The 18,730-nt window shown below is 29.6% G+C and overlaps 1 protein-coding gene across 1 annotated transcript in view; it reads left to right on the forward strand.

The window, feature by feature from the left end:
* The window catches only part of LOC129230976 (ADAM 17-like protease), a 53,010-nt gene extending 34,719 nt beyond the window's left edge, over positions 1-18,291 (forward strand). The window contains exons 14-20 of the mRNA XM_054865215.1: positions 2,126-2,189; positions 2,276-2,349; positions 7,720-7,835; positions 8,638-8,716; positions 10,950-11,038; positions 14,007-14,063; positions 15,789-18,291. Of these exons, the coding sequence (XP_054721190.1) occupies positions 2,126-2,189; positions 2,276-2,349; positions 7,720-7,835; positions 8,638-8,716; positions 10,950-11,038; positions 14,007-14,063; positions 15,789-16,127 (818 nt within the window). The 3' untranslated portion in view covers positions 16,128-18,291. The remainder of the gene's footprint in view (positions 1-2,125; positions 2,190-2,275; positions 2,350-7,719; positions 7,836-8,637; positions 8,717-10,949; positions 11,039-14,006; positions 14,064-15,788) is intronic.
* The last annotated feature ends 439 nt before the right edge of the window (positions 18,292-18,730 follow it).

Consider the following 18,730-nt stretch of genomic DNA (forward strand, 5'->3'; position numbering starts at 1 on the left):
TCTTGAATTCCGGTATCTTCATCTTGGAAAATACCGGAACTTCTATATTTTCAGAAAAACCCACTTTAGTAAAATTTAGGCCGATGTTTAATGAAACGAAAAAATCCAAATTGAAGACATTTGGTATAAAGCGTAAGCTACGGTCATGTTTGTAATCTGGGGGAAGGTAGGAAGAGAAAAGTGATAAGAGCTTAGACTCCTGTATTTGTTCTTTATGGCAGTTGGAGGAATTGATCGTATGCAAATATTTTCTTTATTTTATATTCTGGTTTATGATCTTTATTTGTGTGCTTTCTGTTTTTATTGAACTAATTCTAATTATACTTTATCGTTATTAATATGCTCCTCATAAATATAAATTAGTTTGTTTAATTAAATTTTACTAGTTAACTCTTACTTTTCATTTCGCTACTTTTTTTGTTTGATAAATTTATTCATTTAACTTTGCATGTTCTCATTTAAAAAATGAGGTATCTGGATAAATCTGAAGATATTGGCTCCATCGATGCAGGAAAGAAGAACAAGTTTAATTGGGAATGGTTAAACAGAGTGGATTCCTACAATGAAAAGATGGAAATATAGTGTAAAAAAATTGATAGAGCTGGATTTTGGTTTTGTGTTTCTTGCAACAAGTTTCTTACATATGCTAATGATGGTGTGAAGGCATTATTGCAATGCAACATTCTTCTACAAATACTCATAAAAGAAACTGGGAATCATTAAAAAATGCTGGTGTATTAGGCTTTAGTGTATTAGTAAATGAATGTAATTAATGGTTAAGGATTCAGATACAAAGGAGGAAAATAAAACATTCTTTGAAAAATTTTAAGAAATGAGAAAAAATAAAAGAATTTAATTCCCACCATGCACATGGACGTATGAAGTCCAGTTAAAACTTCAAGCTTTAGCCCCAACAAATAACTATGTATCTAAATTATTTATATACATAATATGATGTTTACATACATGTAATGTGTATATATATATGCCCATCAAAACACTTTTTCTTCTTGGAAAAAATGTTCAGGTATTTTTTTATGGAGTTACAATCACCCCTGTACATACTACAGTCAATTCGCAATAACTCAGTCCGACACCTTGAATATTACAATAACTAAAAGTTTTTATTAAGTCCCGACCCCTTTGTCTTCAATTCCATGCTAATTATTCTCAATATCTCAAAGTTAACTTCCTTTAATTCGAAGATTTTTCAAAGATGACTCAAAATTTATTTCAAAATAACTAAAATAATTAAAAAAAAGAAACAAGTGGCTATGAGAGAAAAATTAATTTACCTTCACTTGGCAATTCCTGCACAATAGACCTCCAAAGCAAGAAGAGTACCTGTTGAGCCAATTTAAGATAAAAGAATTACACGTGCGGAAATGAGTTAGCTTGTTTTCATTTGTTGTACTGTATTGTTTACACTTTGCAATGTTGCTGGACTACAAATTTGCTTTTAAGCTGTCAAGTTGTCAAGTCAACTGATTATACCTTTATTCAAAGGCCGACCCAAGTTAAGTTGCATTCCCCTTCATTCTTTAGTTCGATCATTTGCTGATAAGTTCCTAAGAGACAGAGTGAGTTTTCTTTACTATTGGAGGTGTCTAAGCAAGTATTCTGTCAATGATACTAAAAGAAAAAGTGAAACTTCTAAAGCGGTAAAATCCGTGAATCCGAATTTGAAACGAATGAAGTTGTGCACTTTTCCTAAAGCACAATCAGCTCTATTCAAGTGGTTCCAGCAGTATTGCAATCAAAACCATGCTTTTGATTTTTTTTCTCAACATGTTTGGTTAAACTGTGCATATTGTGCTTAAAAACTTTTAAGTTCTGTAATTTTGTCTGTTATATGTACATACTAATTAAAATATTCGATAGTTTTTAATATTAAAATGTCGAAAACCGAAACTAGCGGTAAGTTGCACTTCCGCTAAGTCGAAGTTTTTCGTTGGCGCCTTTAGATTTGAGTTATCATGAATTGACTGTATTTAGTCATTGCTTGGCTCTTGTAATTTTAAGAAAGTGAACTTAAGGTGAACTATTTGCATGTGTTTGGGAAATCTAAATTCATATTTTCTTGTTTTAATATTAAAACTTATTTAATGAATCCTTAATGTATCTACTGGTGAATCGCAAGACTGCCCATCCTCTATGGCTCAACCTGATGGCTCTCCTTGTTTAGACAGGTTAGTATGGAAGATTTTCACTGATAAAAATAAATATAATACAGATGGAATTGCTATATCTATAGCTATTTTTTTTTTTCATTTAGAGGGAAATGCAGAGATGGAGAATGTGTCCCGTTCTGTGAAACCCTTGGTTTGCATTCCTGCTTGTGTGACAGAGGTTGTTTTTTTTTTTTTTTTTTTTTAATTCTCTTACATTGCTTTCCGATCTCAAAGTGTTACTTAATAGTTTTTTTTTCTTTCTATCTATGAACTATTTCAGTAAATTGCTGTGTCAAAAAGAACAAATATGATCTCTCCTAAATTTTGTAATGTCAAAAATTATTATGACCTATCATACATAACTGTATTAACTGTGCCTAGTTGATTTCTACAAAGAACATCTATCTGATCATGTAGTTTTAACTTAACAGTCTAAACTGAAGTGTAGATAAAAAATATGTTTCTGAATTTAAATTTAGACAAGTTAAAAATGGTGCTTAGTAAATGCTACATAGGGTGTGTGAGTACCACATTTGTGTGCTCTATGCACTAAACTGTTTGCTTCAAATACAATGCTCTTTTGAAAATACTTTGAGAGACTGAATAATCTGTGTTTCATCAATTTCTGACATTACTCACAGCTTTAATTCCAGGGCAGTAACTGCCTCCCCCTCACACAAAGAGATCTGTCCAAAATAATTTTATAAGGGGGAGGGATTGCCTAACTTTTTTTTCCCTATGAGGTGTGATCAAAAAATACAGTGAATAATTTTTTTATTTAAAAAATAAGGTTACATAGATTTTGACTTAATCTTCTTCAAAGTAGTGTGTTTGGTGAGCAATACACTTATTCAAACGTTGACTCTATAACTGGAAGCCTTTCTGAAAGGCACCTTTCGAAAGGGCTTTTAGCTGCCCTGTCATGACCCTTTCAATGTCAACAATGGTGTCAAAACGTTTTCCTTTAAGCACAGTTTTAATTTTTGAGAAGTGCCAGAAGTTGCATGTTGCTAAATCCGGTGAGTATTGCAGATGTGGACTGACAGAAACACCTTCTCTGCTCCAAAAACTCGTGAAACACGATCTTCTTTCGGTTCATCACTCAAAAGTCTGGGAACGAAATTTGCCCTCACTCGTTTCATTTGCAATTCTTCCTTTACAATTCTTATAATGGAACTGTAAGAGATTTTAAGGTCTTCCGATAGCTCTCAAATAGTCATTCATCTGTTTGAACAAATTAATTTCCACTTTTTGCACATTTTCTTCTGTTTTTGAGGTTACTGTCCGTCTTGCATGCTGCTCGTCTGCAATGTTCTCATTTTCATTTTTAAATCGGTCATATCACTTGTACACAGTCTTCAGAGTTACCACATTATCGCCATAAACCAATTTTAACATTTTGTGAACTCTTTTGCGACTTAAAACAAAACTGCGTTATGTTAATGCGTGATTCGAAATTCATGTTATGCGACAGACACAATAAACTCAACTTCACTCTAGTGACTCTGGCAGTTGACAGACAAGATCGAACGTGTTACAACTTGTCCCTGCTTGTCTCAGATGATCATGCAATCAGATAAGTCACAGCATATGGATATAGCTTCAGCAGTTGCTGCTATAAAAATTTATTCACCATAATTTTTGATCATACCTTGTAAAAAAAATTGGTCAAGATTTTCCTCTAAAAAAATGATAATTCACTTGCATGATTGTTTGAAAGTTGAAGAGGTTCTTGAGCTTGGCCATCTCACCTCTATTTATTCTTCCCTCCTCCTCCCCTATCTATAATGCAGGTAGATAAGGAAGGCAGATATCTGCATGGCATGAAGCTTTTACCATATAGAACTATCCCTTAATGCAGTGATTGAGGGATGTTTGACAAGTGTTTGCATTCCAGTATTTTATCTACAGTGTATGAAGGACCCCCCCCCCACACACACAATCTCAAAGAAGAGGGATTGCCCATCCCCTTGTCCCAAATGCTTTGCCTTATGCAATGATTGCAACAAAAAAATACACATTTATTACATTATTTTAATATTTTAATAACAATTTCTGTGAAAATATTCAAAAAACAGTTAGTTACAGGCTATTAAAAATTTATGTGCCCCCCCCCCCCTCTCCACCCCTGCAAAAATAACTAAATAAATAATAAATAAAAATCAGCTGTCAGCTTCACTGGTAAGTTCATATCGTAAACATATTGTATGATAAGTTTGATGGAAGATTTTAGTTTAGAATTCAACATTATTGTTTAATATTGTATGTAAAATATTTAATAATTTTAATTATTCTTTGAATAAGCAACTAATAAAAGCATCAATAATTGCATCAATTTTTTTAAATCTGAATCAGAAATAGATTGAAATCTAAATAGCATAAGCTTATAAGTATTTCCTCTTTCATACATTCAATAATGTATTCCAAATTGCTTTAAAAGTAACAGTTCATTATGGAAAAGTATTCATATTGTATTTAACATATTGTTAGCCCTGCTTAAATGAATACCTTTGGTTTTAACATATAATATTCAGTTAAGCAGGGTATTTGATTATGCAGGGAAATATTCTTTACCTTACCAAACTGAACACTTGTCTAAAAATATAATAACGAATCAGTAGATATTTAAAGGAGAGAATGATTGTTAGTGGTAAAAAGTTTTTGAAATAAGTTCAATACACAGGAGAACACAATGATTGAATAATGAATTATTTGTATTTTCGCCAAGTACATACTTGCAAACATTTTTTTAATGTAAGCCAGAGCTAGGATGTGCAATTCCCACAACTTTTTCTAAACTCCCACTCCATAAAATTCCTTTTGCGGTCTGTTCCGGCCAATCCCCATTAGCAATACAAATGGAATGGCTTATGATAATAATCAACTGCCATCTTATTATCAATTAATAGAAGGATACAGGAACTTAGTCACAGAGAAACAGGAATAAAAGATAGAGATGAGAACAGCTTTGTCTTTGAGTTTACCGAATGCTCAAACATTTTTTAGATCTTCGAGTTTTTCTTCTGCTGTTATTTGAACCGAACAAAACTTATTTTTGAAGCTATTTTGCATCAAAGCAACACCAAAATACTTTCGTTGGTAAAATCGCCCTTTTCAGCCTTTTTTTCTTTTGTTGGCATTGACTTCATATCTTTACCATTCAGTAAATGATTGATTTAAAAAAAGAATCTTACCTGTGTAGCAGAAATGAAGAGAATTCACTTCCAATGCTGTGCTCATTAAGTAAGTTTTCAGCTACATGATATGCAAATACATAGTTCAAAAAAATATTTACCTAAAATGTTCAAGCAATTAAAAAACAAAGCTACTCCTGTTTCAAATTTTAAAATCCCACTTAAAATTCTGGTCAGAGTTGGAGATCCCACCAAACTTTTCAGAGCCCCGAGGTAAGAAATTTCAAACTTAAATTACAAAATATATGTTTTAAAAACCCCTTCCCCTAGATTAATTTTTGAAAAAGTCCATAATAGAGGGTTCTTGTACGAAGTGTTTTGGGAATACTTTTGGGGACTCCTTTTCCAAACTGTAAAGAACATTTGAATTCTCACTTAGCTTTTAAAAGTTCTTAATATTTGCTGGTCAATGGGCTGAATTTTTGGCTGGTATGTTTGCTGGGAGAAGTATCACTTTCACATTTAAAAAACTTATGGAACCCTCCACTTTATGCTCTCAACATTGTCCATTAAAAAGATTTTAAAAACTTTTTTCTTTCGTGTTTAATTTTTTCTCAGTTTATTCAACATTTTTCTTAGCAAAAATATTAACAAAAGCATACCAGTCCTATTGGACTATCTGGGAAATTATTCGATTTAATGATGATCTTTTACATTACGTCTGTGGGGAAATATTCAGGTCTAGAATGTTTTATTCTGAAAAGAGGAGTATTCTTTTATCTGCTACCTGATTAAATGATGCTGACAGTATCTTCTTTCAGAATCCATTTTAAGTTAAAATTAACTCATCAAACTTCTGTATGTCGAAATATGTTTTTTGCTTTTAGACATTTGCTTAAGTTAAATCTAAAACTTTTTTAATGTTAGTTCACATCAACATTTTTGCTTTTGTTACAAAATGTTTCTTATACAGCCATATAACACAATTTTCACCCCTAAGTATAATATACAATAAATTACTCAAGCATGCAATGGTTCTGAGTTTTGAATTTGATAATTGATTCTTATATATTTTTAGCAGTGAATACAAAAATTCATTCGTCCCCATCATGACAAGATGTTTTGGGAAATTGAGCTTTTCAAAATTTGGAAAAATCTACTAAGTGTGTCCTTTAAAATGACTATGACATTAAAAAAAAAATCTTTTCATTCAAATTTATGTTTATACTATGCACTTTTATGTGAAAACAGGTGAGCAGGGCAATATGGTGTAATGCATATGCCATAACATTAAATCGTATGCTTTTTTTAACTGAAGTAGGAGAATGTGGGACAAAGTGAAATGGTGAAATATTGTTTTCAGTGCTATTTATCAGGTACTATTTTAACTACTTAGGTACATATGTAATCTATTCCTATCAAGAAAAAGGCACTTCTGAAGATCAGAGGGTAATGAGAATCATTCAAGCAGGTTTCAAAAATTGATACTAATATTGTAATATTTCATTGTAAGTCAAAAATTATATTTGTTGTTACAAAACAATATAGTTCTTGTTCTTAACATTTAAAATATTAATAGAGATCCACTAATATTCGGTGCAGTATTTATTTGTTTAATATTAAGCTTATTTTAAATGTTTTAGTCAATTAAACTAGTGCATGGATCAAAGTGAAATAAATCATTTTCCTTTACTTATTCAATTATTTATTAAATTACTTTTGTATTCATTTATTAAGTAATCATTTACATATCTTCATATAATAATTTGTACATTCTTTCTTTTATCTTTTTATTCAGTCACTATATTAATCACTCATTTATTTTTCTCATATATCAATTTATTTATTCATTCATTCCTTGATTGTTAAATTTGTATTAATTTTTTGTTTCATATTCATTCATTTGTTGAAAAATATTTTTAATTACAAAATAAAAGGTATTTCATATTTCACTCTGCCCCATACAAAATAAAAGGGAAAATTTTCCTTTTTTTTTCTCTTTTTCTAGGTACAAATTTTCTGCCAAAAAAACAAAAAATGATGTTTCAAAGATAGTGTTATTATAAAAATTTACATTATTCTTTCTTTACGTACTGTTATTTTCAAAACTAATTTCCAATTTGTTCATTTTAAAAAAGGGAAGTAATTGTAACTATTTCACTTTGCCTACATTTCCCTACTGTGTTATGGATTAGAACAAAAAAAAATAATTTCTTCTTTTTGTATGTCTTATGTAAGGTTGACAGTATGTAAGCATGACAGTTTTGTTCATGCTTTGTAGTGTGGTGTGCATCACACAAGCATGCTACACTGACATAATTATTAGTTTGTCTTTTAACAGAAAAGTTCATATTGGTTTTGTTTTTTAAAAGAGTAAAAATATCTTAATATATTTTTTCTTGTTTTTAAATCAGAGGAAGATGCATGCAAGCGATGTTGCAGGCCAACACAAAACTCAACTTGTCGTCCTATTGAACCAACTGAAATTCTTAGAGATGGTACACCATGTATCCATGGTTATTGTGAAAATGTATGTATTCTCTTCTACAAAAGGTTTTACAAAGTTAATAAGTGAATTTTGTTTCATTATGTTTTTATTAACTTTAAATAAAACTATTGTAATTTATAAAAATTTCTTCCACTGATCTTAAACAGCTTCATTGAAATGTAGGTAAAATTATTTTTTTTTTTTTTAATATTTACAGAGGCTGTTTCGTTTTTGAAAAACTTTAAAAAGAGCTGAATTTTTAAAAGATTAAAATTCAAGTCTTAAAGAAAATAAAAAGTTAAATTATACTTTATTGCTATTCAACTAGAAAGTTAATTAGCATTATGAATAAATAATTAGTATGATTCAATTTCTTTTAATGTGATGTATTTAAAGTTCTGTGTAGGAAAACACATATTAATGGACTAAAAAAAGACTTATCGGTAGAACCAGCTATTTTATGCAACACATATAGAGAGGACATAAGTAGAATTGTGTTGAGTTCCGTCTGAATTTGTAAGATGGTAAGATGTGCCTTATATCACTAAACTTGATGTGAATTTCATCTGAACTTTTGTAAATGTCCTTTGCACATAGAAGTTAAAGATGTTTAAAATAAAGTTGTTGCCTATGCCATTTGATAACATTAATGTTGACTTGACTTTAAAAGTTGTATAATGCATAAACTTCTTTCACTTGCAAAACTTTGTATTTTACATATATTAACATGCTTATTTCTTGGATTTTCCAATGTAGTTTGTTTGACATCACTAAAATTGAAAAAATGTATTCTTTATATTAATGTAAACTAATGAGTGTTTATTTTAACTTTTTTTTTTTGCAGGGAGAGTGTAAGAAAACTGTTCAAGATATTGTTGAAAGATTTTGGGATATTATTGAAGATATTAATATCAATACTGTTAGTAAGTATAAAAAATTTGGTATTTTATGCCATGGATGCTATTAGGTAAAATTCATATATGGCTTCTTTTGTGCACATTAAATAAACATTTTCTTTCAAAGTTTTAAAAAGCTAATGAATAAAGAAAGGGCCATATAAGCTCAAAAGTTGGACGTATGTCTTTCTTTTGCCTAAATAATAGACATGCATTTATTTTATGATAAGACCTTATTGATTGAAGGTTTTTCAAATTTAGTGCAAAAACTTAGTTGAAAACCAACAGCTGTCATTTTATTATAAATACAAAAGTAGTAACTAGCAGCAGGCTCGTTAGTCCTATTCAATTTGTCAGTCACAATGAAGATCACTTAAAACTATTCCACTCAATGCAAATAAATTGGTTGAAAATAAAAGATTCTGAATGTCAAGGAGAAAGGGTCTGTTCTGCAGATGTGTCCTGCAAATTTGATGTGGTTTACTATTATACAGTTAATAATAGCAACCTCACTATACAATTTGTACAGCTGCATCTATGCCACCATATTCCATTGATAATCATTGAACCCCAAATCTTTCTCTACAGTTTTTTCTCAAAGATAGTAAACAGGTTTTCCAGTGAATCTCTCATAGCCCTGGTTTCTGAACCATAACTAAGCACAGACTGACCTAGTAATAGTTTCATGTAGTATAAATTGTTTTCCTGTTTACTAAATGCTACTAAAAAACTTTAAACCCCTTTAGACAACCATTGGCACAAAACATGCATTGTTTCATCTCTGTATCTATTTGCACTTTTAGCTCACATTCAAGTCAGAATAACTGAAGCTCTCAACACTTTTAAAAATGTAATGCTTGATTACAAAGGAATCCATGTCCACTGATGTCTTACAAAATGACATGTATTTTGTTTTGCTTGCATTTACATTAAAGTGTAATTTTGCTACTTATCTTTTAGTTGCAATACACTACTCAGTTTAAAAATATTTTTTTTCTTTTTTACTTCAAGCCATGATAAAAATATCATCAGAATAAGCAAGGATTTGAACTGATGTGGTGAAAATGGTTCCATTGGTATTAAAACCGGAATATTGGATCGACCATTTCAAAGCCAAATTGTAAAGAAGACAAGAAAGGGCCATGACCTGCATATTTTTTATTTTAAGTGGTCTGTTAAATTGCCCTGTAGTTAAGATAACTAATAAATTTTCTAGAATTTCTAGATAATCCAATCCAAATGCTCTTGGATTTTCAAGAATTTGACACGTAGTTGATGTTCTCTCCTTAAACCACTCATAATAACCAACTATGTTTTTAACCAGATGTGAAACAATTCGAACAAAATGTTGTAGAAAACTTTATAATGATATTCAGTAAGCTAACGCTGCAATAGTTTGCACAAAATTGTAGTTTCTTCCTTTTTTAAGAATCACACACAAAATGCCATGAGTTCAATATGAAGGTATGAATTCATCTTTCTAAATTGAAAAAAGTATTGGATGCAGCTTGCGTTTAATTGAGTATGCATGCATTATGACTTTTTGTTCATATTCTTAATTTTAGGTTGCTATGTAGGGCTTATGTTCTATTACAACTTGATTCTGTATTTTTCAACCTGATAATTATTTTTCCCTAATTTTTATTGCTAAAACAGATGAACAAAATTAAATTTTCAAGTGTGACGTTAAGCTTTTAGATTGTGATCGCAATAGCTGTGGATGTCTGAAACACTTGGATCCTTAAAATAATTGTTAGTGGAATAGAGAGCAACAAAATGTTAAGAGAAATAATGTATGAAGGAAGTTGTGAAAACTCCCCACCCCCACAAAAAAAAATGTAAAAGATCCAAGAATATACCAAAGAATGTCCTTAAACTCTCTCTCTCTCTTTTTTTTTTTTTTTTGCACCAGAATTCTTTTTTCGGGTTCGAAGTATTTCTTTATGAAAAAAATGCTGTTCTGACAAATAAGAGGTTTAAAAATATTTCAATGCAACCCAAAATCTTTACTTTTAGCAATACATAAAAGGTACCTTTACTAAAATTTTAGTGTACAAATGTTCACTTCTTTCTTAATGCTTTAAGAAAATACGTTATTTAACATATGTAAATTGTAGTCTGTTATATTGCATTACAAGTCTTGAGGAATGAAATTTTAGAAGAATGAAGAAACTTTTGCAAATGTATGTTATAAACATAGTTTCAAAAAAAAATAGAATCAAGGATTAAGATGTTTAAAAGTTTTTGTTTCTTTCTGTAGTGAAATTTCTGAATGACAATATTGTTGGAACAGTTGTGATAGTATCTCTAGTTGTATGGATACCAGCTAGTTGCCTGATTAGTTATGTCGTAAGTAAATTTTGTTGCTTAAAATGTACCTGTGAAGCAAATATTTATACAATGTTCTTTTTAATTAAATGTCAAACATATCTTTAAATATACATACATTTTGAGTTGCCACTGATATGCTGTAGTATATGAAATGCCCCAAAATTTAAAAGTAGGGGTTGACAAAAATCGAAGTGAATGTGTTGCAAGGGTAGTGATGTGGATCGGGTAAATACCCAGCAGGTAGGTAAATATTTTTTGGGTATTTACCCAGGTATTTACCCAAAGCCTGGGTAAATACCCAAAAACTGGGTATTTTACAAAAAATGCAAAAAATGAATGGGAAATTTTTTTAAAAAATCTAAGTATGAAATAATTGGTAAAACTGATACATACATATGTATTACACAGTTTATAATATTTTTTATTGAAAGACTTGATGAAATTATGAAAGAAACATATCGTGAACCGAAGAATCTTTTTCTTCAATGTCATAATTGGAGAATTTTTAGCAATTCAATGATGAACTTCAGGATTTCAAAATCACAATCTAGGTTAGTCATATCCAAAATGAAAAAAAAAAAGGAAGCATGAGGGAAGTTTGGAAGAATAAATTGAGAAGTTATTAAGACTATGATGTTATTTATTTTATTGCTGTTTAAGTGATAACGTGGCAAATATAGAAACAGTTTTCACATTAATAAGCAAAAAAATGTATTGTTTTCTGTTGCCTTACTCATTTGCATTTGTTCCTGATACTTCATGATGAAAATTTATTCAAACTATTTTTAATACATGCAGTTAGTGATGTAGGGTGGGAAGGTAAATATTTTTTGGGGTATTTATCCGAAGGCAGCGTAAATCCCCTAGTAATTGCACATTTTGCAGAAAAATTTTAGGTGGTATCAAAAGGTGATAATTTTCTTTTTAAAACATAAACCATAAAATGAAAGATTAAAAATATAAAACTGTATATATTATAATTTTTTTAATTAAAGGCTTAATGAAATCTTACCACAAAAACTGTCAGAATTTAGAATGAAATATTTTAGGCTCAGATTTTCTTCGTGTTAAAATACTATTTTGGTATTTTATTTTAAGAGTCATTCCATCAGTAACACAGGATTTTTGAGACAGTATCAAAATTCCTTCCTGGTGCAAGTGCAGCTATCTTTAAATTTTCTTTCCCATTGTCAGTACTTTATCATTTTGAAACAAACCTCAGCAGTTTCTTTCCTTTAAAATTAATACAAAACTTTTTTAAACATCTTCAAACACATTTTACTGAAAAAGGACTGATCAAGTATTTTTATGCTAACATTTATGTTGTACTGCATTTATTTTTAGTATTAAAATGTTTTGTTCTTTAAATTAAAACATTGTAAAACAGCTGTAACGTCTCTATTTTTTTCATTTCCAAAAATTTTACTTTAGAAATGTGATTTTCATTCTCCTGTAAGAAATGGTTTTATTTAGAGTTTCTTTTGCAATTACTTTTGTTCATTGAGCATTTAATTTGCGATAAAAATCAGTAAAATGTTGCTTTTAATTTTTCAAGCCATATTACATTCTTTGTTTGAAAACAAGCTAAATTCCACCCAATTAACCCATGCAAAAAAATTGTGAATGGAAGTTTCCTATAATTAAGATTCTACTGTTATTAAAGCTTTGAATTAATGGTTAGACACACCAAAATTATATCAAGATAAGAAATAATTAAATTAGTAAATCCTATGATGATTAATAAAAAAATTATGAAAAGTAATTTAGTTAGAGGGGTTTTTTTTTGAGCAGATTTCTTTTCATGTAAAAGATATTTAGGCATTAGAAAAATAATCAAGCTGAACAAAGAGTTTGCTTGAAACAAAGTTTGAATTTAGTGAGAAGACATCTCGAAATAACTTTTTTAATTTTTTCAAAAAAAAAATAGGGTTTATTCGTAGTAACATTTCAATTAATTTACTATATATCCAGTTAAATTATTAAATAATGATTCAAAATTATACTCTAGTTTGCTTTTTAAGAAAGAGATCTTGTTTAAGGAAAAATAAATCCTATTCATAACTTGTCTTAGTAAATAAGGTTTTACTCATTAAATTTTATTGAATGATAGAAAAAAAGACTGCTCTAAAACAGTCTGAAATTGTCTTTATATAACTGCTATACAAGTTCCTTTGATGTTTCTTCAAGCAGAATTTTGTTTTCATGCTAACATGTTTATTTTCATAAAAATGAAACTCAACAGTTCTTAAAAATGAAAAGCAACTGCAATGAACATCCTACACTCTTTAGCAATCTTATTGGTCATGAAGTTATTAGTAATCTTGGCCTTTAGAATTTAAAAAAATATAGAGAGAAAGACCTTTCAATCCAAAGTAAAGCACTTATCGTCCTTTTTATTCAAAAATGTAGAAATGAAAAGAATATTTGTCTTGTAAACGATTTGCTCATTGATTTGAAACAAATTTAGTTAGTAAAAAAAAGAATTTATTTTATTTTCAAAACAACTGACTTTTGAATGGGCAAATAGAAAAAATCAGCAAAGAGTTTTTTTTTTAAGCCGAACTTAAGAGAACTTTGCAAGCGCTTGCAAAATACATTGTTTATTTTAGTGCTATCACATAAAAATGAACATGTGAGCATATTTGGGTTGCTAGCATTTTATGGTATTTCTTTATACTGAAACAAGTAGTGCAAAACCATTTAACTTCTATGTTGACTACGAAAATTAAGAATTTTGAAACACTGAAAATGCTAATATATTTATTAACTAGTACTATGTGTAAAACCTTTTTGGCATACAGAATAAATGCTAACTTACATTTACCATAGCAAATAAAATGCATTAATGCATGGTTTTATGTTTCTTATTTGTAACCAATCCAAATTAATAATGAAACTCAAATTGATTATGAAATCCAATGCCAAAGTAGAGTGCTGTTTTTGATTGATAAAATGTGTTTATTTAATCTTACTTTTTATCTCTTAGGATCGTAAAAGAAGAGAAGAATATGAAAGAGTTATTAGTGGGAAGACGAAAAGAGAGGTGAATCCTTAATATTTTTTTACTCAACATATCTATTTTGTCTTATTCAAAATAAGTTTGCTAATTTTTAAAAGAACTTTAAATTTAAAACATTTTATCTCTTTTAATTATCAGTTTAAAAACATAAATTGCATTTGTTTGAAGCTCAAAGCTATTATAAGTTCAAATTTGCATTCATGTTTAAAAATAAATATAAATTTTCTTTTGGTAGTGAAATAAAAACATGTGGTGAATAACTCCGCACTTTATAGAATTGGAATGGGTTACGATTTTACATTTGTAGTTACTGCATGTTTTGACGTTTTGGTTATTTTTAAGATTACATCTCACAAGAGTGTTTAGAAACTCCATGCAATATATTTCTTTCTACATTTTGATTCAAGGATGACTCCCGGAAGTTTTTGGAAAATTAAGCCATAAAAACTCAATTTTGGTCAATCTTTGGTGGTGCTTAGATTTAAGGTTCAGGACTCTTCGCAAAGAAAATTTAAGATTGACATCAAAAATCACAATTTTTGGAAACATTAAGGGAAAAGGAGATTTCAGTTCCTTCTTGAATTTTTCCTCTGAATATAAGTTAACCATAAGTTATCTGGCATTAGGAAGTTTGACTGTCCTCCAACAAATTTCCAAAAATAGAAGACTTAATAAATAATATATGAAATAATATAATTTATAATAAATGTTATAATGAATAAAAACAGTTTTAGGCTATCTTTTGGGACATTGAGGAATTAGAGAATGAAATATTTGACATTGAATATGCTTTAATTGAAATACGCATTTGTAGGCTCTTTCTTGCCTTGAGGGGGGGGGGGTCTCTTTTCAGAAAATTGAAGTCGTTGAGATGCAATTGCAAACTATCTTTTTTGATCTTAAGGAATCCTGCAGCACTCTTCTGGATATTTTTCAACATTGAAGACATAAAAATGCAATTTTAGGCTATACTCGGTAATAATAGAGCTGTGGGTTCCCTTTGAAATTTTTTCAGAAGCTTAAGTCAATTTCAAACTATCTTTGAGCAGTATGGTTTGAGGGCTATCCATGAAAATTTCTAGAAACGTTGTAAGGTTAATTTAAGTTAATGTCAACCACTGATGCCAATATGTCAAATTTTTTGAACAATTGTCATTGATTCATGGGTCAATCTCTAATATTTATCTATTTATGAGTGAAATGGGAACTTTTTTCTTCTATTCACAGTAAAATCAAACAAACAGGATATAAATGAATTAGAATGGTTGACTTTCTCCCAGTACATGGTACATGCTTAGGGCAAAAAAAGACACCTTGTATAGCATTGATTCAAAAAGAGGATGATTTGAACCAAGACTAAAAGATAATTGATGCTTCTTATGCCCCAATATTATAGTGAATCCTTTTCAGTACATGACAAACACAGAATCTATTGACCTTCAACTAAATGTATACAACTTTTTTATGTTGACTTGTAGTAGTTTTTAAGTTAAGATCACATAAACTACCATTCACTTCAACTTGATTTCTGATAAAGATCTTCAGTATGCATATAGACATTCAAATATATGCATACTGAAACTTGTGCCAAGTTGTATTCTTTTGCTTTCTTTTAAACTAGAATCAGAAAAGTTTTGGTCTCTTTTCTTATAAAATTTGATTACAGCTTTTGCTTTTTCCTATTTGAATTTTTACCTGTGTTGTTTCTAAGGAATAATAATTCTTTTTTAAAATCTTTTTTTGTTTTAGAATTCTAAACCATTTCGGTTACCAACAGAAAAAGGAACTCGGGTTATACATATTAAACGGCAGAACCGGTTTCGTCCTGAAACAGCCAGTTCCAGAGCAGCTCCAGCTTCAAAGGAGTGTTACCGTTATTATGGAGACCATAATGATAGACTTTTTCCTAGAGCAACTTATAGACCTGAGCCATCTCCTCAACATCATTATGCTCATTCAGATTCAGAATATTATGCTCCTCGACAGAGACATTTCCCACACATTAGAAATGCTCACGGAGCAGAAGATACTCATTCACCTAGACCAAGACCCCCAAGTGTTGTCACTGAAGCATTTACAGCTTTGTGACATATGAGACAGTGTGTAGATAGGGCTGCTGCACGAATCGCTCAAGTACAAGCCAAAAACTAAATTCTTTCAGTACAGATACCTATTTAGGCTCTGTCTGCTAAGATACTGTGCAGCACTACCCTTCTACACACTGTTTTTTTGTCCCACTGTGATAAAAAAAAAAAAATCTTATGTGCTTTAAAGTACAAAAACATTAACTGTTTAAGCATATAATCAAAGTTGGTTACTTTTCACCATGAAACTTTAACATTAAGATTTTAAATAATTTTTATCTGTGTTTTTCACATGCAATTACTTAAATATTTATGTGACAAAGTATTGCAGAACAAGGAAAAAAAGTGTAAGATTGTTGCATAAAAATTAAAGTTTTAACTATTTTCTGCATATTTGTTACGTTACAATTCTTGTAAATAAGGTTTAACATGTAAAAATATCATATGTAAATATGTCCTTGTTGATTTGGATATTTTATTGCGAAAACTGCTTTAATACTCCATTAAGTGTTCAGATGAAAACGTTAGTAGCATTCTTGCCTACTCTTGCAAGAGTATATTATGGTGTAAATTGAAGATGTATTTTGTGTGTTAAACATGAAATATTCAATTTATATATGAAGCAATGTTCCATGTTGCCATAACTTTTTGCTGATGTTATTCATTAATGTAACATACCATTTTTTACTCATTTTCATAATATATCATCATTTCAGCTAGTAGATAGTGAGCTAATGATACAAAAAGCACTAAATGAGCAAATGACGTATTTGAATGGTTTTATTCATCATTTCTCATCGTAGTTTTGAATTGGTTGTTGACCTGGCATAAAACAAAAAATTAATGCTTCAGTCACAAAATTATTTTCGATGCACTGATATAGGATGCAATATTGCATTTAGATATAGAAATAAAAATATGTGTTTTATGAATTGCCAGACATCTGTATGAAAACTGAATCAGTAATTGACTATTCAAATTTCCAAGAATTGTGTATGGTATTGTCTTGCAAAGGTTCAACAAGTTTGATAGGAAGGCCAAAACTGTTTTGTCTCATGACAAGTCATGATAGCATTAATTTCTTAACTTTTTTCTTTATCCCTGCCAACATCCCAAAGTATTATGAGCATTAGGAGGAAGTGTGTTTTTATGAGTAAGCAGGATTCATGTTTACTATTTTTACTCAATGCTTCTGAGGGAGAAATGCATTTATTTTATTTGGTTATTGACTAACAAACTAAGACAACTTAACAGAATTATTTTCTGATCGTATAGGCTATGATTCATCCAAGGTATTTCTGGCATCTAGCCAGAATTATTATAGGAAGTCATCCATCTACAAATTTGGAAAATAATTCTAAAATTGCTGCTAGCTGTGAAAGTTTTAGATCTTGGGGCCGCCCCCTAATTACCTGCTACAGTCAATTATAAAATGTTTTAAGCCAATACTTGTAAGGAACAAAAAAGTTATGAACTAGAATTAATTGCTTTTGTGCAAGATCAAAAGTGGTATGGAAAATTCCCTGTGCAATACTTAAGTTGGTATAAAAATTCTAGACTTTTGATTACACAAAAGCTTGTGCATTTATCAAACAAATATAGGGAATTTAAATTAAGAATATTTGACTATTTAATGCACAGAACCTAGCATTTTGAAATAATATATATATAGTGCTTAGCAAAATTGACTATTGTTTTATCAACTGATACATTATAACTATATTTTGTTAAATATTATTAAAAAATATCATGAAATAAAATTGTTTGATATAAATTTATTTCCAGTTACAGAATAAAGATAGTTCATTGTGAACCAGATCTTGTACAAATTTACTGACCTTTCAAAAATTTTACTCTACATCATTGAAAATCTGTGAAGCAAAAAAAAGTAAATGAAAAAATTTTCAAAAACAAGACGAAACTTTTTTTTTTTTCAGAACTGAGTGGTTTATAACAAATTTGTCTCTTTAAATGGATTTGGTTTCAAGACTTCAAAACTTTTCACAATATACCCCTCACACCCTTCAAAAAAAAAGCCAACTTCTTATGTAAATTATTCAAGAGATGATTTCAAAATCAAAAATATCTTTACACACACGAGTCTGAAATATTGTAATGCTTTCACCTTCTCCGTCACTCTTTTTTAATGATATTAACTAGAACTTATTATCTTTAAAACTGTCTATACTATTAAAATTAACTTCAAACGCATTATTTGATGAGATCCATTCAATAGATTAATTTTATATTAGACATGTAATAAATTTCCAATTTTATTCCTTAATGCTAGAATTACAGAAGGTGTCATTTTGATCCACATACACTTTTTTTTTTTTTTTTTTTGCTCACTACTCCTCTGTATTTTCACAAAAAGCTTAATTATTCCTTGACTTTTAAATCAACCTGTTGTGTAATAATATTAAATTTATTTGAAATCTGAACTAAAGTGTTATATCTAGAAGCGTGGGCAGGAGTCATTTTGACTCCTTTGAGAAAAAAGAAATGAGAATACATTCACTGATGCTGGGAAAGAGCAGAATGTCAAAAATGTCTCTTGGACCATATCATAGCAAGAATCTGAAGCATTCATAATGGTTTTGTACATAA

The sequence above is a fragment of the Uloborus diversus genome, chromosome 10, assembly GCF_026930045.1.
Source record: "Uloborus diversus isolate 005 chromosome 10, Udiv.v.3.1, whole genome shotgun sequence".
NCBI lineage: Eukaryota > Metazoa > Arthropoda > Arachnida > Araneae > Uloboridae > Uloborus > Uloborus diversus.